Source organism: Ovis canadensis, chromosome 3 (assembly GCF_042477335.2).
Source record: "Ovis canadensis isolate MfBH-ARS-UI-01 breed Bighorn chromosome 3, ARS-UI_OviCan_v2, whole genome shotgun sequence".
NCBI classification, from domain to species: domain Eukaryota; kingdom Metazoa; phylum Chordata; class Mammalia; order Artiodactyla; family Bovidae; genus Ovis; species Ovis canadensis.
Window position 1 is genome coordinate 118,339,516 of NC_091247.1, and position 26,141 is coordinate 118,365,656.

At 42.0% G+C, this 26,141-nt stretch overlaps 1 protein-coding gene across 2 annotated transcripts in view; it reads left to right on the forward strand.

Annotated features, from left to right (window-relative positions):
- The window catches only part of ZDHHC17 (zinc finger DHHC-type palmitoyltransferase 17), a 98,940-nt gene that overhangs the window by 22,768 nt on the left and 50,031 nt on the right, over positions 1–26,141 (forward strand). For both annotated transcript variants that reach the window (XM_069584076.1, XM_069584078.1), the window contains exons 2-3: positions 3,316–3,419; positions 6,346–6,468. In XM_069584076.1, coding sequence (XP_069440177.1) covers positions 3,316–3,419; positions 6,346–6,468 — 227 coding nt within the window. The remainder of the gene's footprint in view (positions 1–3,315; positions 3,420–6,345; positions 6,469–26,141) is intronic.

The window sequence follows — 26,141 nt, forward strand, 5'->3', positions numbered from 1 at the left end:
TGGTTTGTAGAGGCCTGGAGAGCATCAGACCTTGCTGGGTGTGTGCATCTTGCTTGGCGATGCTGATCCAAGCCGCCGTGGTTGGTTGCTGCTCAGGCGCTAAGTTGTGTCCCCCTCTGTGACCTTAAGCAACCGTAAGCGACACAACTTAGCGACTGAACCGTGAACTGTAAAGCACGCCAGGCTCCTCTGTCCTCCACTGACTCCTCGAGTTTGCTCAGATTCGTGTCCATTCAGTTGGTGGTGCTATCTAACCCATCGTATCCTCTGCCACCCCCTTCTCCTTTTGCCTTCAATCTTTCCCAGCGTCAGGGGCTTTTCCAGTGAGTTGGCTCTTCATATCAAGTGGCCAAAGTATTGGAGCTTCAGCAACAGTCCTTCCAATGAATATTCAGGGTTGATTTCCTTTAGGATTGACTGGTTCTATCTCCTTGCAGTCCAAGGGACTCTCAAGAGTCTTTTCCAGCACCGCAGTTTGAAAGCATCAGTTCGGCACTCAGCCTCCGTAATGGTCCAAGACTCATATCCCTACATGACTGCTGGAAAAATCATAGCTTTGACTATACCAACCTCTGTCGGCAAAGTGATGTCTCTGCTTTTTAATATGCTGTCTAGGTTTGTCATAGCTTTCCTTCCAGGCAGCAAGCGTCTTTTAATTTCATGGCTGCAGTCACCGTGTGCAGTGATTTTGGAGCCCAAGAAAATAAAATGCTACCAGTTTTCCCCCATCTGTTTGCCGTGAAGTGATGAGACTGGATGGCTTGGTCTTAGATTTTTGCATGTTGAGCTTTAAGCCAGCTTTTTCACACTCTTCTTTCACCCTCATCAGGAGGCTCTTTAGTTCCTCTTTGCTTTCTGACATCAGAGTGGTATTATCTGCATATCTGAGATTGTTGATATTTCTCCTGGGAAGTCTTGATTCCAGCTTGTGATTCATCTGGCTTGTGATACAGCTTGATGTTCTTGGTTCACATACTGCTGAAGTTTAGCTTGAGGGATTTTGAGCATAACCTTGCTAGCTTGTGCAGTGAGTACAATTGTATGGTAGTTTGAATGTTGTTTGGCATTTCCTTCCCTTGGGATTGGAATGAAAACTGATCTTTTCCAGTCCTGTGGCCACAGCTGATTTTTCCAGATTTGGTGACCAGTTTGAACACAGCAGTTTAACAGCAGAACCCCGTGGACAGTGTCAAAGAGCCGCAGTGGAGCCTGGTACAAAGGAACAGCAGTGAGCAATACTACTAGTGATGTCTGTATTTAAAAGTTTGATGTGTGGGTAGTCTTTTTTTGATTTTTAAAAGATAATTCATTCTGATTTTTAAGATTTTGATTATGGAATATTTGACACCCTCTTAAACTTTGCACTGGCCTTACCCTGTCCTGGCTTGTGGGTCCCAGTACACTGTAGAGGGTTTTGTTTCTTGCAGGCTTTCAGTACATGTTTTGTTGAATGTATTGTCCTGTTCTGCTTGTAAACTATGGCCGGGTTTTATTTTCCTTCAGATGTCTTACACTCCTATAGAACAGTCAAATTCAGAAGTTTAAAAAGTTTAAAAAAGTTTAAAAAGTTTAAAAAGTTATTTTCCCTGTGGTAGGGGAGAATAATACAAAAATATTTAGAAAAAAGGAAAATCAGTGTTACTGATCCGAGAAGTGTCTTTGTCTTATCTTGTGTCACTGGATATAGAGCACCGAGAAGTTGAGAACTGGAATTCAGTGGAGAAATTGAATAGAAAAGGTTAAAAAAAATTAAACCGGTTAAGTCATGTATTGGTTAGCTCCACCAGTTATTCAGACTGTTGCTTACACCCAGCATCGTGTACCTGCGTGTGTTCACATTTAACCAGTTGTACTTTAATGGAGTCCAAAAACAATCTCTCAAAAAAAAAAAAAATCACTTAATAAACTGTATGTAGTATGTATGTTGTGGATCTTGGCTTAAGACTGATGTCTATCTTCTTTTTCTGCAAATATGTATTTGTGATTGTTATGGTTGTATTTTAATATTGGTGATAGCATTTTCTTAAGGAACTAAGCTTTCTTTGTTGAAAGGTTATGTTAAGCAGAATTTAGTTTTGTGAAACTTTTAAATTTTTTGTTGTTGAAAATATTCAGTAATATTATTGATACTCTTCTAAATGTATGGCCCAGACAAATCAGTTTTGGAATTTTTCACAAGTTGAATGGCTAAAGTGAGCTGAAGATAATAGCCTTTTTTCCTCCAATGAACTACCATTAAATTTGTATTACTAAATTTCAGTGGCCAAGAAAAAATGAATTATTCTAAGGATTTAATTCTTTCCAAATATCTTGTTATACCTTATCTTTTCATTTGCATGTGTGTGCACCTATAAGAGAAAAATATCAGAATCATAGAGATTTGAATGGATGATAGAGCCAAATGTGCTCAATTTTTCTGTTTTCATATAGAAGTAATTGGATCTTAGTGCTGTATGCTGAAGAAATTGACTATGCATAGCAAATTTTGTATTTTAAATAGAAAGTTGCACATAGTATATAAGCTTTAAATGGATATATTGATAATATTCTATAAGGCTGTTTAAATTTTTATTTAAAAATTAGTTTCTTTAAGGATGTTGACATTTTAGGATTGCTTAAGTGAATTTATAGGTGGTGTGGTAGTAAAGAATCTGCCTGTCAAAGCAGGAGGTGCAGGAGACAAGGGTTCAATCCCTGCAACAGAAGGAGCCCCTGGAGTAGGAACTGGCAGCCCACTCCAGTATTCTTGCCTGGAAAATCCCATGGACAGAGGCGCCTAATGGCCTACTGTCTGGGGTCACAAAGAGTCAGACATGACTAAGTGACTGAGTGCTCCCGCTTTTCTGTCTTCACCTGCTAGATGCTTAACAAGCTCTCAGCATGAAGGAGTATAAGGAAAGGCGATATCTGAGATTAATAAAATACTGTCCTGGCTTCCTTTTTTAGGACCTTAGTTTTTATTTGGCAGGTGATGAAAGTTTTGATGTAGAGCTGGAGGTTATGCTGGAATAATAGAAAAATTGGTCAGAGAGAGTGAGAGTTGATTTAATGAAGAAGTAGAGTTCTGTGGAGGTAAAGATAAATTGCAGTGACTAATTTGTCACTAATTTAAAGTCTTACAGCTGTTTATTTAGAGTTTGTGTAAGGGGTATATCTGTTTGAACATGCTTTTTCTCTGAAGAGTATGGACTTCAGCATAAAGTTAATATTTTAAATTATGAACATTCTTCAAACAGCACAGAAGCAGTAGTAAAATACTGAAGTATTTTCTGTACTTTTCTCATTTCTTCTGTGTAATTTTTTTTTCTTTAACAGGAAATCAAACCTCAGAGCCATTATAACCATGGATATGGTGAACCCCTGGGACGGAAAACTCATATTGACGATTATAGCACATGGGACATAGTTAAGGCAACACAGTAAGTTTTTTGTTGGAGTTGTCTTCTTCTTTGACATCTGTTTCTGGGTGAGGTCCAGTTGATAAGCCTTTCAAGTAGACTTTTCCAAGGAACCACCATGTAGTTGAAGTAATGACTCCTCATTGGGAATGAGGCTTTGTGAGAACTCCTGTCCTGTTCTGCTCACTGTGATACCAGTACCAGGAATATAACATTTTTTTCAAGGTTGCTGGAAGCAGAGGATGGGACTGTGGTATTTTTTAAAGATTTTTGTTTATTTATTATTTCTAGCCTTGCCAGGTCTTCGTTGCTGGGTGAGGGCTTTCTCTAGTTGTGACAGTGGGGGGTCCTCTCTGCCTGTGACAGTGGGGGGTCCTCTCTAGCTGTGGCGGTGGGGTCCTGTCTAGCTGTGACAGGTGGGGGGTCCTCTCTGGCTGTGACCGTGGGGGGTCCTCTCTGGCTGTGACCGTGGGGGGTCCTCTCTGCCTGTGGCAGGTGGGGGTCCTCTCTGGCTGTGACCGTGGGGGTTCTCTCTGCCTGTGACAGGTGGGGGGTCCTCTCTAGCTGTGACCGTGGGGGTCCTCTCTGGCTGTGGCAGGTGGGGGGTCCTCTCTGGCTGTGACCGTGGGGGGTCCTGTCTAGCTGTGACCGTGGGGGTCCTCTCTGGCTGTGGCAGGTGGGGGGTCCTCTCTGGCTGTGACCGTGGGGGGTCCTCTCTGGCTGTGGCAGGTGGGGGGTCCTCTCTGGCTGTGACCGTGGGGGGTTCTCTCTGGCTGTGACAGTGGGCATCCTCTGGCTGGGGTCCCCGGCTTCTCATCATGGTGGTGCCTCTTGCTGTGTAGCGCAGGCACTGGAGCCTGCAGTCTTCAGGAGTTGTGGGCCATGGGCGTCGTTGCCCTGCAGCACGTGGGATCTTCCCAGACCAGGGATTGAACCCCTGTCCCGTGTATTGGCAGGCTGTTTCTTACCATTGGACCGCCAGGGAAGTGTGGGAGTATGGTATTTTAAAGTCCTCTGTTCTTCCTGAAAGTCTTCCTGTTTTTCTTGACCAAAGATACCTTCGGTAGCTGAAAGTGTTGTTAACTGTTTTCCCCCTAGATTCTGAAAAATTTGATGTTGTTTAGTTGCTGAGTCGTTTCTGACTCTTGTGATGCCATAGATGGTAGCCCACGAGGCTCCTCTGTCCACAGGATTTTTCAGGCAAAAATACTGGAGTGGGTTGCCATCTCCTTCTCCAGGGGATCTTCCCGACCCAGGGATTGAACCCGCATCCCCTGCATTACAGGTGGATTCTTTACCAGTGAGAAGAACTGTTTGGAAAAGCCCCAAACGTTGATAGCGCCAGTTTTTTCATTGCTTTCATGGAGAGGCAAACTCCCTGAAGTCCTCAGTCCACTGCCACCCTGCCTCACACAGTCAGAAAGCAAAGCACACCCTGCTGGCTCTCTTCACCAGGCCAGTTACACTGCTCTGCATTAACTCTTCCTTTCAAACCTTGCTGCTATTAATATATTCTTTCTCTCCTTTGTCATTAACCTCACACTCTAATGCATGCTTTCCACCAGCAAACGTACTCCAGCATCTCTCCTCTTAAGGAAAAAACCTCCTTTCTTTATTCCTCAAATACCCTCTATGTGTGCGGTCTATGATTTCTACCTTTTAAAACATTTATTTAAATTTTGAAATGTTTTAATCCTCCAGATAAATATAGAGAAGAATATAACTGTCAGATTAAGCAGGTGCTAACATTTTGCTGTAATGCTGCAGGTTGCTCAGCATCCTTTTTTCCTTCTCTCCCCAAGGAAACTTCTCTTGAAATTACTATGAATCATTCTCATGAACATTCCTGTGTGTGTGTGTGTGTGTGTGTGTGTCTGTGTGTCTGTGTGTGTGTGTGTGTGTGTACATACGCAGCACGGAGCCAGCACGGAGCCAGGGTAGGCGAGCATTAAAGCAGTGAAGACTGGTAAATGTTAGTGAAGATCAGTTGCTTTCTCTGTTAACTGTGATGTGGATGTAGTTTTAATATTTGCTGCAAATGTTCGATTGTTGTGTCACCTTTCCCCCAGCCTCACCCTGTGGTATGCCTTCCCCATTTTGGAGGCCATTCTGATTAATATGGTCAAAGCTCATTTAAGTTTGTTTTGTGTCACATATTTCCAAGGATCCAGTATTTTGTTTTGGATAAAGTTGATGGTTTTTGAGACTCCATGTGGATTCTTGGTGATTTGTTGTATTATTCTTTGATTTTTGCTTATGCATAAACATTTCCATGTTTTAGCATTTTGAGAAATATATATGCAGTCACACAGTGACCTAAACAGAAAGAGAGGAAAAGGTTAAGCTCTGTGCATGCATCTTTCTTCTTTATTAAATTAACTTCTTTTCTCAAGCTCTTCTAGTAAACTTTCTCTTATGTCTCATTGACTTAAACTCACAAGACCCACCCTACTTCCCACTTGCACACTTTTTTAAAATTTGCCTTTAGGAATACCAAAGCTAAATTTCTAAATAAAGTATCTTACAGGTGTAAGACATCCTTTTTTTTGATGTTGTTCTAAATCAATGATAAATTCTTTGTTATTGCTTCTTTATGACAATATTTTAACATGATTGTATGTATTTTTAATAAGCTGCCTTCAGTGTTTTGTGGAATAGTGGTGATGTTAGTAAAAACAAACAACTGATAGATATTTTTATTTATAGTGTCCTGTTCTCTCCTACTTTATGAGTTATTGCATTCTTAGAGAAGAGAAATTAAAAATTATAAAACGGGTTAGTAAAAGCTGTTGGAATATTGATATTTCTAAAGTAACACTTTATATTGAGAAAGCCTTTTTAGTTTCCAGGTATCAAAATGGAGCATCAGTTTCTTCTAGAAATGTTATTTTCAGCTTTAAATTTCTTGTCAAATAGTGTTAACAATCACGTTTTCCTTCTTTTTAAGATATGGAATTTATGAACGCTGCCGAGAATTGGTGGAAGCAGGTTATGATGTAAGGCAGCCAGACAAAGAGAATGTTACACTCCTTCACTGGGCTGCCATCAATAACAGAATAGACTTAGTCAAGTAAGTGTTTCTTTATTTTTAAGTAATTATTTGTTACTACAAAATTATTGAGAATAATTATAAAATATATAATTTCTAAAATTCATAGCTTTTAAAATGTAGTTTCTGTATACTTTTTTTTTGAGAAAAAATTGTTTTTAATGTATGTCGAATGTTTATTATGTGATGGATATGTTGCTTAGTGCTTTTCTGTGTGTATTTTAGATCTTAATTCTTGAAATAACCTATGTGGAAAATAACAATTTTTACTACTGTCCTAATGATTTGGAAACTGATGCATAAAGAGGTTAAATATACTACCAAGTGACATTTGGCTGTTAAAGGTTGGCGTCTGGACTTCTAACTGAGGCAGTCTAACCTGTAGCTCACATTCTAAATATGAATGCTATGGAGAAAAGGAATGAGGCGTTACAAAGATAGTAGGTAATAACCTAACTTCATATCAGCATAAATGAAGAATACCTTATATACTCAGTATACATTATTTTTATTACTTATTTTTCTGCTTGTTCAGTAATAATAAGATAAGAGTCAGAATGATAATGAAGTCTTAGTAAATGTGGCTTAATAGTCTCTGGCAGTTTGGGCCTAAGATCTTTAGATAGAGACATGAACCTGAAATGAACTGCTTGCAGGTGTGCCTTTCAAGCGCAACATGCAGAGTCTAGAGATAAATAGGATGTTAATATCAAGTAAAAGAATTTGCCCTTAGAGTACTAAAAAAAGGTTAAGCAAGTAGTAATTAAAGCGTTGAACTCCGTGAATCACATTCTTCTGGAGAGCATGTTTCCATCTTATTTGCTCTTTTCCCCCTTCTTAAACCTTTAACTTTTCCTCTGCCTGCATGGGGTCTCTTGATGTCTAAATTCTGTTATTGTTTGTCAGAAAATGTTTTCATTTCATCTTCATTTGTGAAGGATATTTTCAGATGGCATAGAAATTTAGGTTGGCCATTTTTGTTTTATTTTTGTTGTTTACTCATTGAGAGCATCATTCCACTGTTTTCTGGCTTCTGTTACTAGTGATAAATCAGTCCAAGTATTACACTTTTAAAGGCTTTGCTTTTTTTTTTCTGACTGCTTTTTTTTTTTCTTTCTGGTTTTCTGCAATTTCGTGATGACATTTCTAAGTGTGGATTTCTGTTATTTACTCTGAGATTGCAAGAAATTCTTGATTCTGTGGATTGATGTTTTCATCGGTTCTGGAAAATCTCAGTCATTATTTCTTCAAACAGGGCTTCCCAGGTGGCACTAGTGGTAAAGAACCCACTTGCAAGTGCAAGAGACACAAAAGACACGGGTTCGATCCCTGAGTCGGGAAGATTCCCTGGAGGAGGAAATGGCAACCCACTCCAGTATTCTTGCCTGGAGAATTCCATGGACAGAGAAGCCTGGTGGGCTACAGTCCGTGGGGTCACGAGGAGTTGGGACATGACTGATGTGACTTCCCATGTATGCATTTCTTCAAACACTGCTTCTGCCCCGTTCTCTTTTTGTCTCTTCCTAGAACGCCAGTTAAACGCATGTCTGGCCTTTTCATCGTATACAGTGTCTCTTAACCTCTCCTCTGTGTGCACCATCCTTTTTTCTCTGCTTCGTTCTGGAAACTTCTTCTGACTTACCTTCCGGTTCTTTTGTGCTCTATGTGTTGTCTGCTGTTAAATCTATTCGGTGACTTTCTAATTTTGTTTTTTAGTTCTAGAATTTTAATTTTCTTTTAGCTTGTATTATTTGATTCTTTTGTTGCTGAAATTTTCCATCTTGTCTTACATACTTAAAAATATAGTTATATATAATCTGTCTGAGAAGACAGCATTGGGAGCCCATGTGGGTCTGTATCTGTTGTATTATTCTTTTGTGTGCCTGTTTTATCTTTGAATGTGTACTAGATATTATGTTTGAAAACTTAGTTGTGGAATAATTTGAGGCCTGGTGGTTCAGTGGGTAAAGCGTCTGCCTCCAATGCAGGAGACCCAGGTTCGATCCCTGGGTTGGGAAGATCCCCTGGAGAAGGAAATGGCAACCTACTCCAGTACTCTTGCCTGGAAAATCCTATGGACTGAGAAGGCTGGTAGTCTACTATCCATAGGGTCGCAAAGAGTTGGACACAACTGAGCGACTTCACTTCAAGGTGAGAAAATACCATTTGTTTTTATTAAGCCCAACTTTAAGGCTTTAGATTTTCTGGAGCACTTAGGTGGCTGACGACTATGCTAGAGCAAGGTTTAATTCTGGTTCTTAACTACTTCTATAGTTACGCTTTTGGGGTCCCAACCCTTCTTTTGCTTTGTCTGCTGAGGTTGCCTCTGGGCCAAGTCTCCTGCCTCAGCAAATTGTCTCTAGGGCAGATGGTGCCCAAGCAGTTTTCTAACTTTTCCCAGTTTTAACCTTCTCCTGAATCTTAATCTCCTGGTAAAGGTGAATGCTCTTAATCTTAGGTTTTATTTTTAGGAAATATTTCTTATATTTTGTTGAGCTTTTTAAAGTTTTCTTTGAGTTGGTTCAAATTACCTAGCCTTCTGTAGGCTCTGTATTTTTAAAAAATTACTGTTATTTTAATCACAATCAGTTCAGTTCAGTCGCTCAGTCGTGTCCGACTCTTGTGACCCCATGAACTGCAGCACACCAGGCCTCCCGGTCCATCACCAACTTCCAGAGTCCACCCAAACCCATGTGCATTGAGTCGGTGATGCCATCCAACCATCTCATCCTCTGTTGCCCTTTTCTCCTGCCCCCACTCCCTCCCAGCACCAGGGTCTTTTCAAATGAGTCAGCTTTTCCCATCAGGTGGCCCAAGTATTGGAGTTTCAGCTTCAACATCAGCCCTTCCAATGAACACCAGGACTGATCTCCTTTAGGATGGACTGGTTGGATCTCCTTGCAGTCCAAGGGACTCTCAAGAGTCTTCTTCAACATCACAGTTCAAAAGCATCAATTCTTCGGTGCTCAGCCTTCTTCACAGTCCAACTCTCACATCCATACATGACCACTGGAAAAACCATAGCCTTGACTAGATGGACCTTTGTTGGCACAGTAACGTCTCTGCTTTTTAATATGCTGTCTAGGTTGGTCATAACTTCCTTCCAAGGAGCAAGTCTTTTAATTTCATGGCTGCATCACCATCTGCAGGGATTTTGGAGCCCCCAAAATAAAATCTGACACTGTTTCCCCATCTATTTGCCATGAAGTGATGGGACCAGATGCCATGATCTTAGTTAAGCAATTAAAAAAATTAAATAGTACTTAAAGTCTTATGATGAAAACAGCAGCCCCTCCCTACCCTTTAGTTCTATACCCCAGAGGTAACTATTTTCAATACTTCAGATGTTTCTTTCATTATTGTATTTTATATTTTTATGTTGTTACTTTTATGTAGAAAGTTATCTTCTTTACAAAGATGATAGCAAATGCTTTTCAGCTTTCTTCATTTAATTTTTGTTTCTTGAAGATTTTCATATCAGTACAACTAGAGCTACATCATTCTCTCTAAAATGCTGCATCATGTTCAATTGTATGGGCTTTATTTAATGGTTTACCTGTTGGTGAACGTTTAGATTGATTTTAGTGTTTTTACTATTTCATACAGTGTTGTAATTAATACCTTCTTCAGGTAGCATTTTGCTTGTGTTTGTATACATCTGTAGAATTCTTATGAGAAGGAAACTTGGGAGGATGGATTTTAGTAAATACTGCCAACTTTTGTGCTGTTTCTTGGCTTATCAGTTATTTTATTTTGACTTTCCGTTTGGGGATAGCCAGATGTCCTAGAACACCTCACTGCTAATACTTCTTCATCTATCTGCTGTTACGGTTTTAGTTAAATTACTGTGTAAAGTTTAAACTGTTGTGCATATGTAAATTCTCACTGATAAGCCCAGAAGTGTTCAGTGATGTTTTTTTTTCTTGTAGAATTTTTATTTTTTTCTGAAGTAATAGTTGCTTTCCCCCCTCATTTGTTTAACTTTCTGTATATCATAACTGATTGTTCCATACTCTTAAATAGAACTGTAAAAACCATCTGTGTGTACAAACAGTATCACATAATTTATCGGCTCCTTTTTTGGTGGAGTGGAAAGGATAAAATCATTTCTGAATTTCTCCATCTTTCTGTTCTAGCAAAGACTGTTTGCTCTTGAGAGCTGCGTGCAACCATCGTCTTGAGACGCACCTTTGCATGCATTCTGAGATGTCCCTTTGCTCCATTGTGGGTCTCAGTTTCCTGCATCTCAGATGCTTCTATCTGTTGGTTTACTCTCTGCTCTTAGTAGATAACTAAACTTTCTGATAACTTTCTGAGAGAAAGAGAGTCCTTGGGAGGAAAATGTTTTGAAGTTACTATCTCTTATGACCTTAAACCTTATTGGTTGGTTGGCTGAGCATAGACTTCTAGATTGAACTTAATTTTCTCAGAATTTTAAAGCATTACTTGATTATGTTTTTGCTTCAGGTGTTCCAGTTGAGATATGTTTGATCTTATTCTGCTGATCAAAAAGTCACATTTGTCTTGTGTAAAAATAAATAAACTCTAAAATGAGAAGTGCAGACAGAAAGTCTTGATATTGCTGTTGCCTGCCTCGATTGTTCACCACTTATGGACAAGTGAGGTTACAGAATAAAGTCAGTAATTATCGAGTGGGTTAATAATTATAGTGTCTGTGTATATTATATCTTCAGGGGGGTAAAATTAATTTCTTACAATACATAGTCTAGCAACTTACTTTCCTAAAACAAACATAATTGTGAGTAAATACTGTTTTCAATAGCAAGTAGTATTCATAGCCTCAAGATTTTTACTTTTGAGTCTAGAATTACACGCTACATTAAAGCTAGAGCATGTTACTATTTCATGGATGCTAGCAGAAGACGCACAATTCTGGTAGAGACAGAGGCCTTTATTATCCATAGTGCAGCAAATAGCATGAGCATCTTATTTGCATAGCTCCCTCTTGCTCCCTAGGTTCTGTGGGAGCAGCTTGATGTGGTTCAGAGCGATGTAGCACTCACAGTGGATTTTCACTGTTTTATTTTGTTTTTAAGCAATATTTAAGATTTATTTTGCTTTATAACAAGAAAGTGTATTTATTTCTTCTTTACTCAGAAAACAGAAATATGAGACATTGACACTAATTCAAAATTGCGTCTCTTTCAGATACTCCAGTTTGATCATTGATCACACACTGACTTTGTAGATCATACATAGATGTAATGTTTTCAGTCTGGAAAGTCTAGGCGTGACTACAGGGTCTGTAACAAGACAAATGAAATGCAACTAAATATGAAAAAAAAGACAAACATAAGCCAGCTATTAGACAGCTTGAGTCAGGATATTAGAAAAATATTCTAATGCTTTATTTTTTAAGATATAAATTGTCTGTTTATTTAAATTTATTTGTTTTTAATTGAAGGATAATTATAATATTGTGTTGGTTTCTGCCATGTATCAACATGAATCAGCCATAGGTATACGTATGTCCCCTCCCTCTTGAACCTCCATCCTACTTCACACCTGGTCCCGCCCCTCTAGACTGTCACAGAGTACCACGTTGAGTTCCCTGAGCCATGCGGCAAATTCCCACTGGCTCTCTATTTCACATATGGTAGTGAGCTGTCCTCCCCTCCTGGGTCTACAAGTCTGTCCTCTCTGTGTGTCCATTGCTGCCCTGCAGGTAGGCTCATCAGTACAACATGTCTAGATCCACTATATCTGCATTAATGTATGATACTTGTTTTTCTCCTGACTGACTTCACTAGGTGTAATAGACTCTCAGTTCATCCACCTCATTAGCACTGACTCAAATGTGTTCCTTTCATGGCTGAGTAACATTCCATTGTATGCATGTACCACAGCTGCTCTATCCATTCATCTGTCAGTGGGCATCTAGGTTGCTTCCATGTCCTAGTTATTGTAAATAGTGCTGCAATGAACACTGGGGTACATGTGTCTTCTTCAGTTACGGTTTTCTCAGGGTATATGCCCAGTAATGGGATTGTTGGGTCATATGGTAGTTTTGGAGAAGGCAATGGCAACCCACTCCAGTACTCTTGCCTGGAGAATCCCATGGAGGGAGGAGCCTGGTAGGCTGCAGTCCATGGGGTCGCAAAGAATCGGACACGACTGAGCAACTTCACTTTCACTTTTCACGGTAGTTTTATTCCTAGTTTTTTTTAAAGAAACACCATACTGTCTTCCATAGTGGCTATATCAGTGTACATTTTCACGGGCAGTGCAAGAAGGTTCCCTTTTCTCCACAGTCCCTCCAGCATTTATTGTTTGCAGATTTTTTGATGATGGCCATTCTGACTGGTAGGTGATACCTCATTATAGTTTTGATTTTCATTTCTCTAATAATGAGCAGTGTTGTGTATCTTTTCACATGTTTATTAGCCATTTGTATTTCTTCTTTGGAGAAATGTCTGCTTAGGTCTTTTCCCCACTGTTTGATTGGAATGTTTGCTTTTCTGGTATTGAGTTGCATGAGCTGCTTGTATATTTTGGAAATTAATCCTTTGTCAGTTGTTTCAGTTGCTATTATTTTTTCCCATTCTGAGGGTTTGTTTTTTTTTTTTCATCTTGTTTATACTTTCCTTTGCTGTGCAAAAGCTTTTAAGTTTAATTAGATTATAGTTGTTTATTTTTGTTCTTATTTCCATTACTCTAGGAGGTGGGTCATAGAGGCACTTGCTTTGATTTATGTCATTGCGTGTTCTGCCTATGTTTTCCTCTAAGAGTTTTATAGTTTCTGGTCTTACATTTAGGTCTTTAGTCCATTTTGAGTTTATCTGTGTGTGTGCTGTTAGGGAGTGCTCTGATTTCATTCTTTTACACGTAGCTGTCCAGTTTTCCCATCGCCACTCACTGAAGATAGTTTTCTCCATTGTATATTCTTGCCTCCTTTGCCAAAGATAAGGTGGCTGTAGTTGCATAGATTATCTCTGGGCTTTCTGTTTTGTTCCATTGGTCTATATTTCTGTTTTTGTGCCAGTACCATACTATTTTGATGACTAGCTTTGTAGTGTAGTCTACAGTCAGAACAGTTGATTCCTCCAGCTCCATTCTTCTTTTACAAGATTGCTTTGGCTATTTGGGGTCTTTTGTGTTTCCATACGAACTGTGAAATTTTTTGTTCTAGTTCTGTGAAAAATGCCGTTTGTAATTTGATAGGGATCTCATTGAATCTGTGGATTGCTTTTGGTAGTGTAATCATTTTCACAGTATTGATTCTTTCAACCCAGGAACATGGACTATCTCTCCATCTGTTTATGTTGTCTTTGATTTCTTCCATCAGGTAGGTTTATTCTTGGGTTTTTGTTGTGGTGGTGGTGGTTGTTGTTGCAGTGGTAAATGGGATTGATCCTTGATCTCTCTGATTTTTAGTTGTTAATGTATAGGAATGCTAGTGATTTCTGTGTATTGATTTTGTATCATGTGACTTTACTAGAGCATATTAGCTCTATCAGTTTTCTGATAGCATCTTTAGGGTTTTCTGTGTAGAGTATCATATCACCTGCAAACAGTGAGTTTTACTTCTTTTCCAATCTGGATTCCTTTTATTTCTTTTCTTTTCTGATGGCCATGGCTAGGACTTCCAAAACTATGTTGAATAATAGTGGCAAGAGTGGGCACCCCTTTTGTTCCTTGTCTTAGATGAAATGCTCTCAGTTTTTTACCATTGAAAATGTTTGCTGTGGGTTTATCATTTATGGCCTTTATTATGTTGAGGTAGGTCCCCTCTATGGCCATTTTTTTTAGAGAAAGTTTTTATCATAAATGGGCACTGAATTTTGTCAAAAGCTTTTTCTGCGTCTATTGAGATTATCACATGGTTCTTGTCTTCCAGTTTATTGATATGGTGTATCACATTGATTGACTTGTGTATATTGAATCCTTGCATCCCTTGGATAAACCCAGCGTGGTCAAGGTATATGATCTTTTTAATGTGTCGATGGATTCTGTTTGCTAGAATTTCACTGAGGATTTTTGCATTTGTGTTCATCAGTGATATTGGTCTGTAATTTTCTTTGTCATATCTTTATCTGTTTTGGTGTCAGGGTGATGGTGGCCTTGTAGAATAAATTTGGAAGTGTTCCTGCCTCTGCGGTTTTTCGGAAGAGCTTGCAAAGCATAGGCATTAGGTCTTCTCTAAATGTTTGATAGAATTTGCCTTTGAAACCATCTGGCCCTAGGCTTTTGGTTTTTTTCGGAGATTTTTTACCACAGTTTTGATTATGATTTCCTTGTGATTAGCTTGTTCATAGTCTCAATTTCTTGCTGGTTCAGTCTTGGAAGATTGAACTTTTCTAAGAATCTGTGCATTTCTTCTAGGTTGTCCATTTTATTGGCATGTACTTCCTCTTACGATCTTTCGAATTTCTGCATTGTCTGTTGTAACCTCTCCGTTTTCTTCGCTAATTTTGTTGATTTGATTCTTCTCCCTTTTTTTCTTGATGAGTATGGCTAATGGTTTGTCAGTTTTGTTTATCTTCTCAAAGAACCAGCTTTCAGTTTTTTTGGTTTTCCTACTGTTTCCTTCACTCCTTTTTCATTTATTTCTGCTCTGATCTTTGTGGTTTCTTTCCCTCTGCTAACTTCACGGATTGTTGGTCTTCCTTTTCTAGTTGTTTTAGCTGTAAAGTGAGGTGGTCTATTCGGTATTTTTGTTTCCTGCGGTGGGATTGTGTTGCTATAAACGTCCCTCTTAGAACTGTTCTTGCTGCATCCCGTAGGTTTTAAGTTGTGTTTTCGTTGTCATTTGTTTCTGGGAATTTTTTGATTGCCCTTTTTATTTCTTCAGTAATCTGGTGGTTATTTAGAAACATTGTTTAACCTCCATGTGTTTGTGTTTTTTGAAGTTTTTTTTTCCTGTAATTGATAACTAGTCACATAACATTGTGGTCAGAGCAGATGCTTGGTACAATTTCAGTTGTCTTAAATTTACTTAGGCTTGACTTGTGACCCAGGATGTGGTTTATCCTAGAGAAGTTCCATGTGCGCTTGAGAAGAAAGTGGTACTCTTCTGCATTTGGATGGAATGTCCTGAAGATATCAGTAAGGTCTCTCTGGTCTCGTGTGTCCTTTGAGACTTGTGTTTCCTCATTCACTTGCTGCTTTGACGATCTGTCCATTGGTGTGAGTGGGTGTGAATGTCTCCAGCTGTCACTGGCGTGCTGTCAGTCTCCCCTTTCACGTCTGTTAGTGCTTGCCTCGTGGACTGAGGTGCTCCGGTGTTGGGTGCATAGATATTTACGGTTGTTACGTCTTCCTCTTGGATTGATGCCTCGATCGTTATGTAGCGTCCTTCGTTGTCTCTTGTTATGCTCTTTGTCTATTTTGTCAAATACGAGGATTGCTGCTCTGGCTGTCTTTTGATTTCCACTTGCATGGGATATCTTTTTCCATCCTCTTACTTTCAGCCTGTGTGTATCTCTAGCTCTGAAGTGAGTCTCTTATAAGCCGCATATATGTGGGTCTTGTTTTTGTACCCATTCAGCCAGTCTGTGTCTTTTGGTTGGAGCATTTAATCTATTTACATTCAAAGTTGATATGTAGTCCCTTTTGACAGTTTCTTGTTTCCAATTTGTGTTTGTAGGTCTTTTCCTTCTCTTGTGTTTCCTGCCTACAGAAGTTCCTTTAACATTTGCTGTAAAGCTGGTTTGGTGGTGCTAGATCCTCAGCTCTTGCTTTTGTGTGAAGCCTTTGACTTCTCCATCAGTTTTGAATGAGATCCTTGCCAGGTAGAGCAATCTTGGTTGTAGATTTTTTTCCCTTTCAGTACTTGAAGTATATCCTGCCATTCCCTTGACCTGCAGGGTTTCTGCAAAGATCAGCTGTCAATTGTATGAAAATGATTAACAGCTTTCTTTGTGTGTTACTTTGTATATTTCCTTTGTGTGTTACTTTTCCCTTGCTGCTTTTAGATCTCTCTCTTTGTATTCAATCTTTGTTAGATTGATTAGTATGTGTCTTGGCGCGTTTCTCCTTGGGTTATCCTGTTTTGGGAGGACTCTGCTTCTTGGATTTGATCGATGGTTTTCTTTTCCACACTAGGGAGGTTTTTAACTGTAATCTCTCCAGTTTTCTCGGATCCTTTCTTTTTCCCTTCTTCTGGGACCCCTATAGTTTGAATGTTGGTGCGTTTGATATTATCACAGAGGTTTCTGGGACAGTCTTCAGCTCTTCTCATTCTTTTTCTCTATTCTGCTCTCAGTAGTTGTTTCCAATATTCTGCCTTCCCGCTCATTTGTCTGTTCTTTGCCTGTCACTCTGCCATTGGTTCCTTCTAGAGTGTTTTTATGTGCATTGATTGTGTCTCTTTCTGTTTATTCTTTGCTTTCTCTCGGTCTTTGTTAATGTGTTAATTGACTCTTGGATTTTCTCCATTCTGTTTTCTAAGTTTGGGACCATCTTGGCTATCATTACTCTGAGTTCTTTTTCAGGTAGTTTGCCTGTTTCCTCTTCGTTTGTTTGGAATTATAAGTTTTTAACTTGTTGCTTCGCTTGTGCAGTATTTCCCTTTTTATTTTTTCTCACTTACTGTGTTTGGGGTCTCCTTCTCTCAGGCCTTAGGGCCGTATCCCTCCTTCTTTTTGGTTTCTGCCCATGGTGGGTTAGGTTGATCCAGTTGTTTGCATAGGCTACAGGTTGGGAGGACTTGTCTTTGCATTCTGGTTGGAGGAGGTGAGCTTTTTTCCCTCCAGTGAGCAGGGCTGTGTGAGGTGGTGTGTTTTAGGGTGTCTGTGGGAAGTCTGTCTGCCGATGGTTGAGTTTGTGTTTTTGTCTTGTTAGTTGTTTGGGTGAGGTGTCCTGTGCCGGGGGCTGCCAGACCTTGCATACAGGTGGAGACCTTTGTGGGAGGTCTCACAAATTAACACTCTTGCGGCTAGGAGCTCTCTGGCAGTCTAGGGTCTTGGACTCAGAGGTCCCATTCCAGAGGCTCAGGCCTGATCTCTGCTTGGGGAACCAAGATTCCACGAGTTGTTTGTTATGGCATGAAAGGGGATTACAACAAAAGACAAAACAAGAAACAAAGGAAAAAACCCAGACAAATGGGAAATACAGAATCAGACAAATAAAAGCAAAGACAAAGGAACATTCACAGACACACACATAAAATTAAAACAGCCCAAGGAAAAGGAGGTAGAAGAGAGTAGCCCAGTGACCAATGGAAGTAAAACATGGCATTGACCAGTTACAAACAAAACTAAAAACAAGACCAAAGCAGAGTGCCAACGGGGGAATAAAGCAGTGAAAACAAAGCAGACTAACAGACATGGTGAAATAGAGAAAGGAGGGCAAGAAGAAACCCGCAGAACCAGGAAAGGCCAGTGAGTAGCTTCAGCTCAGTTCAGTTGCTCAGTCGTGTCTGACTCTTTGCGACCCCACGAACTGCAGCACGCCAGGCTTCCCTGTCCATCACCATCTCCCAGAGTCCACCCAAACCCATGTCCATTGAGTCGGTGATGCCATCCAACCATCTCATCCTCTGTCGTCCCCTTTTCCTCCTGCCCTCAATCATTCCCAGCATCAGGGTCTTTTCAAATGAGTTAGTTCTTCCCATCAGGGGGCCAACGTATTGGAGCTTGAGCATCAGTCCTTCCAGTGAATATTCAGGACTGATTTCATTTAGGATGCACTGGTTGGATCTGCTTGTTGTCCAAGGGACCCTCAAGAGTCTTCTCCAGCATCACAGTTCAAAAGCATCAGTTCTTTAGCACTCAGCCATCTTTATAGTCCAACTCTCACATCCATACATGACTACTGGAAAAACCATAGCTTTGACTAGATGGACCTTTGTTGGCAAAATAATATCTCTACTTTTTAATATGCTATCTAGGTTGGTCATAACTTTTCTTCCAGGGAGCAACCTTCTTTTAATTTCATGGCTGCAGTCACCATTTGCAGTGATTTTTGGAGCCCCCCCAAAATAACATTTGTCACTGTTTCCCTTGTTTCCCCATCTATTTGCCATGAAGTGATGGGACCAGATGCCGTGATCTTAGTTTTCTGAATGTTGAGTTTTAAGCTAACTTTTTCACTCTCCTCTTTCACTTTCATCAAGAGGCTCTTTACTTTGCTTTCTGCCATAAGGTTGTTGTCATCTGCATATCTGAGGTTATTGATATTTCTCCCGGCAGTCTTGATTCATGCTTGTGCTTCATCCAGCCCAGCGTTTCTCATGATGTACTCTGCATATAAGTTAAATGAGCAGGGTGACAATATGCAGCCTTGATGTATTCCTTTCCCGATTTGGGACTACTCTGTTCTACCATGTCCTGTTCTAACTGTTGCTTCCTGACCTGCATAGAGATTTCTCAGGAGGCAGGTCAAGTGGTCTGGTATTCCCATCTCTTGAAGAATTTTCCACACTTTTGTGGTGATCCACACAGTCAGAGGCTTTGGCATAGTCAATAAAGCAGAAGTAGTTGTTTTTCTGGAACTCTCTTGCTTTTTTGATGGTCCAGCGGATATTGGCAATTTGCTCCCTGGTTCCTCTGCCTTTTCTAAATCCAGCTTGAACATCTGAAAGTTCACAGTTCACATACTGTGGAAGCCTGGCTTGGATAATTTTGAGTATTACTCTGCTAGTGTGTGAGATGCGTGCAATTGTGCAGTAGTTTGAGCATTCTTTGGCATTGCCTTTCTTTGGGATTGGAATGAAAACTGACCTTTTCCAGTCCTGTGGCCACTGCTGAGTTTTCCAAATTTGCTGGCATATTGAGTGCAGCACTTTCACAGCATCATCTTATAGGATTTGAAATAGCTCAACTGGAATTCCATCACCTCCACTAGCTTTGTTCACAGTGATGTTTCCTAAGGCCCACATGACTTTGCATTCCAGGATGTCTGGCTCTAGGTGAGTGATCACACCATTGTGATTATCTGGGTTGTGAAGTTCTTTTTTGTATAGTTCTTCAGTGTATTCTTGCCACCGCTACTTAATATCTTCTGCTTCTGTTAGGTCCATACCATTTCTGTCCTTTATTGAGCCCGTCTTTGCATTAAATGTTCCCTTGGTATCTCTAAATTTTCTTAAGGAGATCTGTAGTCTTTCCCATTCTATTGTTTTCCTCTATTTCTTTGCATTGATCACTGAGGAGGGCTTTCTTATCTCTCCTTGCTATTCTTTGGAACTCTGCATTCAAATGGGTTATATTTTTCCTTTTCTCCTTTGCCTTCCGCTTCTCTTCTCTTCACAGCTATTTGTAAGGCCTCCTCAGGCAACCATTTTGCCTTTTTGCATTTCTTTTTCTTGGGGATGGTCTTGATCACTGCCTCCTGTACAGTGTCACGAACCTCCACCCACAGTTCATCAGGCCGTCTGTCTGTCAGGTCTAGGGCCTGGAATCTGCCTCCGTCCACAGTTCATCAGGCCGTCTGTCTGTCAGGTCTAGGGCCCGGGATCTACCTCCGTCCACAGTTCATCAGGCCGTCTGTCTGTCAGGTCTAGGGCCTGGAATCTGCCTCCGTCCACAGTTCATCAGGCCGTCTGTCTGTCAGGTCTAAGCCCTGGGATCTACTTCTCACTTCTAGTGTGTCATTGTGAGGGATTTGATTTAGGTCATACCTGAATGGTCTAGTGGTTTTCCCTGCTCTCTTCAATTACATCTGAATTTGGCAATAAGTTCATGATCCGAGCCACAGTAGAGGTAGAAGCGTATAAAGGAAATAAAAGTCTGATTAAAATAAAAAAGTTCTCGAAAGCTTAAATAGATGTAATAAGAAATCAACAGTCATAGCAACAGAAGAAAAAAATCCAGAACCAGCTTCAGAATGATAGTGTTTTTCTCGCATCTCAGCTGTCAGCGTTCTTTCCCTTGCCGTTAGTCACAGTCCATATCCCCCTCCGTAGGTTGCCTTCCGAAACTAGGCTGGTCGCTGTACCTGCTGTGGGGACAGCTCAGACCCTCATTTGGCCCTGCTCCTGCGTGTTCTTGCCTCCAGTGTCCACAGCTGCCAGAGCTAGGTGGTTTTCTTTTGGGGGAGCTCTCATTATCCTTTTACATGTTCCGTAGATACAGAGTCTGCCTTGTTGGTCGTGTGGATTTAACCTCAGCTTGTACAGCTGGTAGAAATGTTTTTGTTACTCTTCCTCGGCTACACTGCCTCTGGAGTTCAGCTGTGTGTGTGGGTCATCCACAGGCGTTTGCTCCTGAGACTGCTCTTTGGGACTGGGGTCTGCCTCAGAGAGGACCGGTGTGGAGGTGGTGCAGCTGCTTGGATTGCAGCGCCAGGCATGCAGCGGAGCTGGCGGCCATGGGCACAGGATTTACGGCACTGTTAGGGATTTTTCTAGCCTCTGGCAGCTCTGCTCCTGTGAGGATTGAGTGTGGAGCTGGTGCAGCTGCTTGGATTGTGGGAACCCTGGCAGTGCCAAGTGGCCAGCCAGCTTCCTCTGTCCATGGAATTCCCTAGGCAAGGATACTGGAGTGGGTTGCCATGCCCTTCTCTAGGGGATCTTCCCAGCCCAGAGACTGAACCCAGGTCTCCTGCACTGTGGGCAGATTCTTTACCATCTGAGTCACCAGGAAGGCCCTATTAATCTTTTTTTGTAGCTTCTGGCAGCTGTTGTTCAAAAAGTTTCACTGGCTCATCCTTTTCTGTTGCTTGGCACAGCTGACGCTCAAAAGACCCCCTCGGCTGGGATCCTTTTGTTTGCTCTGCAGATCAGGCACTCAAAGATCCACCCTCTCTGGGGTCTTTCACCATTGGTCAGCCGCCAGCACAGGTGTGTAGGAAAAGAGAGGCTGCAGTTTTGGCCCACACCCTGTGCATGACTCAGCAGTATTGCCTTGCCTCCACGGCTGCCCGGTTTTCCTCCAAAGGTATTACCCCCTGTGATCTCCCTTATGCCGCCTCCGGCTGTCTAAGTGCAGTCAGCCGCAGACCTCACCTAGCACTGCTCTGCAGTCCGCACACTCCAGTCTCAGCTGCCACCCGTTCCAGGAGACGCATGCTTGTCTGGGGTATGTAGGGCTGCGGCAAGGATTGTCTGTGTGGCTCTTACTCCATTCGCTGTCACAGGCCAGCTGCTGCACTCTTCCGTCAGCCTCACATGCCTCCCTTCTGTCTGAAACAGTTGGTCTGATGTGGGGGTCTGCCCCCTGCTTCAGTTCCCCAACCCTTGGATGGAGGTCCAGTCCTGCTCACTCTCTCCTTTTTCCCTTCCTTCCTTCATCTTACTGAATTTTGTGTGAAAGGAATCTATCTGTTCCTTTCCAGTGGGCAGGGACTCCTGTCCACTCTCAGCTGGTATTCTGAGAGATCTTGTGCATCTGAAGATGTTTTCCTGGTGCACCTGTGGAGAGAGACGCACGCCCCTGTGCGCCTACTCCTCCACCATCTTCTCTCTCATCCCCCCTTTTCCCCTGGTGTTCTTATTTTTGATTGAGAGACTAACACAGAGAGCGTAGCTTTGTCAGCAACAGTGTGACTACCAAGAATTTAGATGCTCGCTTTTGGAAACGATTTCAAATGCAGATATAATTTTGTTCAAATATTTGCAGCAGATAAGGGACTTGTGTCTGGAACACACACAGAATTTTCACAACTCAGGGATAAGCCCCATTTAAAAATGGGCCAATGATTTTGAAGGTATTTCTCAAAAGAAAATTTACAAAAGGTCAGTAAACTAATGAAAAGTTACTCAGCATCATTAGTTGCCAAGGAAATGTAAAACTATAACCATGGTGGGTACCACTTCACACCCGCTAGGATGAGTATAATAAAGAAGATGGACAGTAAGCCTCAGCAGGAATGTGGAAAAATGGGAATCTCAAACATTGCTGATGAGAATGTAAAGGGGGCAGTCAGTTTGGAGAAAAAGAACTTTAGAGCAATTATTTTACTTTACATGTATGCAGGGGCGCTGAAAAGCTATGTCCACACAAAGTTTTTAAGCAAATGTTCCTAACAGTGTTCTCCATAATAGCCAAAAAGTAGAAGCACCGCAAATGTTCATCAGCGAATGGCGGATAAACAAAACGTGTGGTCTCTCCACATGGTGGAATATTACTCATCTGAGTAAAGCACTGACACGTGCTGCAATGTGGATAGACCTTGAGCGCGTGCTCAGTGAAATAAGCCAAACACAAAAGGCCATTGGTGCGCGATTCTGTTATAAAAATCCAGAATAAGCAAGTAAAAGAACTGAACGTGGACTGCTGACTGCCAGGGGCTGGGCACGGGGAGGAGGGTAGAGAGAGATACTCACGGGTTTCTTTCAAGATGGTGGAAATTTTCTGGAACTGAACAGAGCTGATGGTTAAGTACTAAACATCAGTGAGCGGACTGTGGAAATAAAAGATGAACTGCTCCTCCCATTAGTCACCGGCTTCTTCATTCATCAGGATCGCAAAGAACATCTGGATCCACCCTGAGCAAGTCAGGAGTCAGTGGGCTGTGCTGTGGGGTCACGTCTCAGGCCCCCTGTGGGAGCAGGTCCTGGCAGGTAGGGCAGCTGGGGACACAGCAGGTGAAGCGACTTAGGTGCCATCTCCATGTGATTCAGTGTGAGAACAGTAGGTTCCTCCTCAAACTCTCAGGGCACCAAACTGGCACCACATTGTACAATTTCTCTCGTTTTAACTCTGGGAGGTAGTGAAGGACAGGGAAGCCTGGTGCACTGAAGTCTGTGGCATGGCCAAGACTGAGATCCAACGTAGTGACTGAGTGAAGATCAACAGTCTCTTAACTCGAGAATCAATCTAAAGCAGCTACAAAAGTGACCTTCTAGAAGTGAGTCAGATTTCCCACGCACTGGCTGAAACAAGCCAGATGACTCTGGTTTGGATGGAAGGTGATATGTGGTAACAGATTTCTGTAGAACCTTCCTCTCTCTGTCTGTAAAGCTCACCTGAGATGGCTGTGACAGTGATGCGGGAGAACAAGGAGAGCCCGCTTCTCACCAGACTCCTGAACGTATCAGTAATCAGCTGTACGGGAAATATAAGGAAGTAAAGTTGGCTGTTCTTGTGAATTGTTCAAAGAAGTGCTTGGGTGTGAAGCTCCGCAGCGTGTGCTGGGAGAAGGCCCTGTTGCCCGGGACCACTGCAGGATGTAGGCCTCCGTGCCTAGCCCACGTGTACGGTCCAGCTGTCTACCCAGTCCCCCTCCCCACCACAGCATCTATGCACAAGTGTCCGCACCAGGCTGCAGGCCGTGGCTTCTCGGCTGCGCCCACTCGATCAGTGCCCCCAAGCCTGGCTAGGCTTGGCCCCAGTGGCCGCGGGCCCCACCTGCTCACGGTCTAGGAGCGCCGGGCGGTGCCTGCGGGGGAGACCACTCGGCAGCCAAGGCGTGCGCACCAGGGTTGGAGTTGTGGGGCTGCTGGCTGGGTGTGCTGGCCCGTGGATCCTGCCGCTGCTCGGCTTGCCGCGCGGTCTCTGGTCTGCTCCGCTCCCTCCTCTTGTCATTGCTTTCATAGTATGTGGAAAATCCCATGGACAGAGGAGCCTGGTGGGCTGCAGTCCATGGGGTCGCTAAGAGTCGGGCACGACGGAGCGACTTCCTTTCACTTTTCACTTTCATGCACTGGAGAAGGAAATGGCAACCCACTCCGTTGTTCTTGCCTGGGGAATCCCAGGGACAGAGGAGCCTAGTGGGCTGCTGTCTGTGGGGTCACACAGAGTCGGACATGACTGAAGCGACTTAGCAGCAGCAGGAAGCAAGGTTTTTGTTCCAGAGGGAGACATTACCTCATCCTCACGGTTGCTTGATGCACGCACAGCTCTCAGAAACGTCTTATGTGAAGAGTGGTTAGGACCTTGCAGTCTTCTCGTATGCTCAGCAAGACACAGGGAGCACCAGAGACCAATGGAGAAGTGTCTTACGTTCCATCAGGACGTGTTAAAGAAACTTACTGCAAGCAAAGTAGTTGGGTCACTGTCATGATGATAAGATTAAAGTAAGTATAATTTGGAAAGGAGGAGACCTTCACCTAACCTGGATTTCTCATATTTCTAAGGTTTTCAAGTGGAAGTCTTTGAACTGTTCCTTAAACTTTATCCAGATAAAATGAACTAGGAAGGTTTAGTGCAGGTTTTTGCCTTTAGCAGTCTCCTGTTACCTCAAGATTCTTCATTAACAACAGATGATAATGCTTAGAGTCTCTGATTTCAGTTTGATTTCAAGTCAAGGTGTTGGTAATGAGTGTGGGGCTTTGTTAAAAAACGTGCAGCTTATAAATTCTGAGAATACCCTGTGTGTGTGGCTTACTCTTGTCTGGCAACATGTAAGTTTTTATTCTCTATCCTCCACTTTGTGAAAGTTTACATCAGTGTACATTGATATGGTCCTTTTATAGCTGTTGTATTTTGGGGAGATTTTTAAGTTTATCTTCTAATCCTTCTTTTGAATTTCTAATTTTATCTATTGTGTTTTCAATTTGGAGCATTCTTTGTTGATCTCTACTTCTCACCCCACTTTAAAAAAATGTTTTGTTCTTACATCAGAAGTATCATATTTTATTTTGGGGGGGATATTAATCATTTGTTGCTCGGTCGCTCAGTTGTGTGCAACTCTTTGCGACTCTGTGGACTGCAGCACAGCAGGCTTCCCTGTCCTTCACCATCTCCTGGAGCTCGCTCAGATTCGTGTCCATCGAGTCAGTGGCGCCATCCAACCATTTCGTCCTCTGTCATCCCCTTCTCCTCCTGCCTTCAGTCTTTCCCAGCAGCAGTCTCTTTTTTAAGGTTTTCTTCTCTGTGTATTATTTATTTGGAGCTTCTGTTTACTTTGGTCTCCTTCCATATTTGCAGTTTTCTTCAATTATCTGATCATGTTTGACCGTTCATACTTAGGAGAGACATAACAGACCTGATTAGAAGTTGTGGAACTTAGAGAGTTCACAGCAGGAACCTCCCAAATGTCCCTTCAGCATGTAAACTTTCAGTGCTGCATTTTCAGTGTCTCCTGTGTTTCTGTGATGTAATTCCTCGAGTCCCTAAACTTCTCTGGTAAAGATGCGCTGAATACACCTTTTGGCAAATACTGAATGGCTGCATGTTAAAATCAGCAGGAGCATGAGAAGTTTAAGGACACTAGAATCAGTCTAATTTTAATAGAGTTTCAGTTATCACTTCACTTCAGTTATCACCGTAATATTGAAAATTTGGATAGTCGCATTTTAAGAATACATCACACAAAGAAAACTAGTATAGTCTTGTTGGCTGGCTGATTGCTTCCATGCCACTAAAATGCCTGTGTGTGTCTGTGTTAGTTGCTTAGGCGTGTCCCCCTCTTTGCAGCTCCGTTGGCTGTAGCCTGCCAGGCTCCTCTGTCCATGGAATTCTCTAGACAAGAATACTGGAGTGGGCTGCCATTTCCTCCTCCAGGCGTCTTCCTAACCTAGGGATCAGATCTGGGTCTTCTGCACTGCAGACAGATCTTTACTGTCTGAGCCACCAGGAAAGCCCAAAATGCCTGCTGGTGCTGCTGCTGAGTCGCTTCAGTCGTGTCCGACTCTGTGTGACCTCATGGACTGCAGCCCACCAGGCTCCTCTGTCCATGGAATTCTCCAGGAAAGAGCACTGAAGTGGGGTGCCATTGCCTTCTCTGCAAAATGCCTATGGTGATGCTAAATAAATAATTACTTTCGGTGAGAATATAAGTTGGAAAACAACAATTTTTCAGCAACTTACATTGACTTGGAACCGCTGTTTCTGTTTACAGTCCAGCTT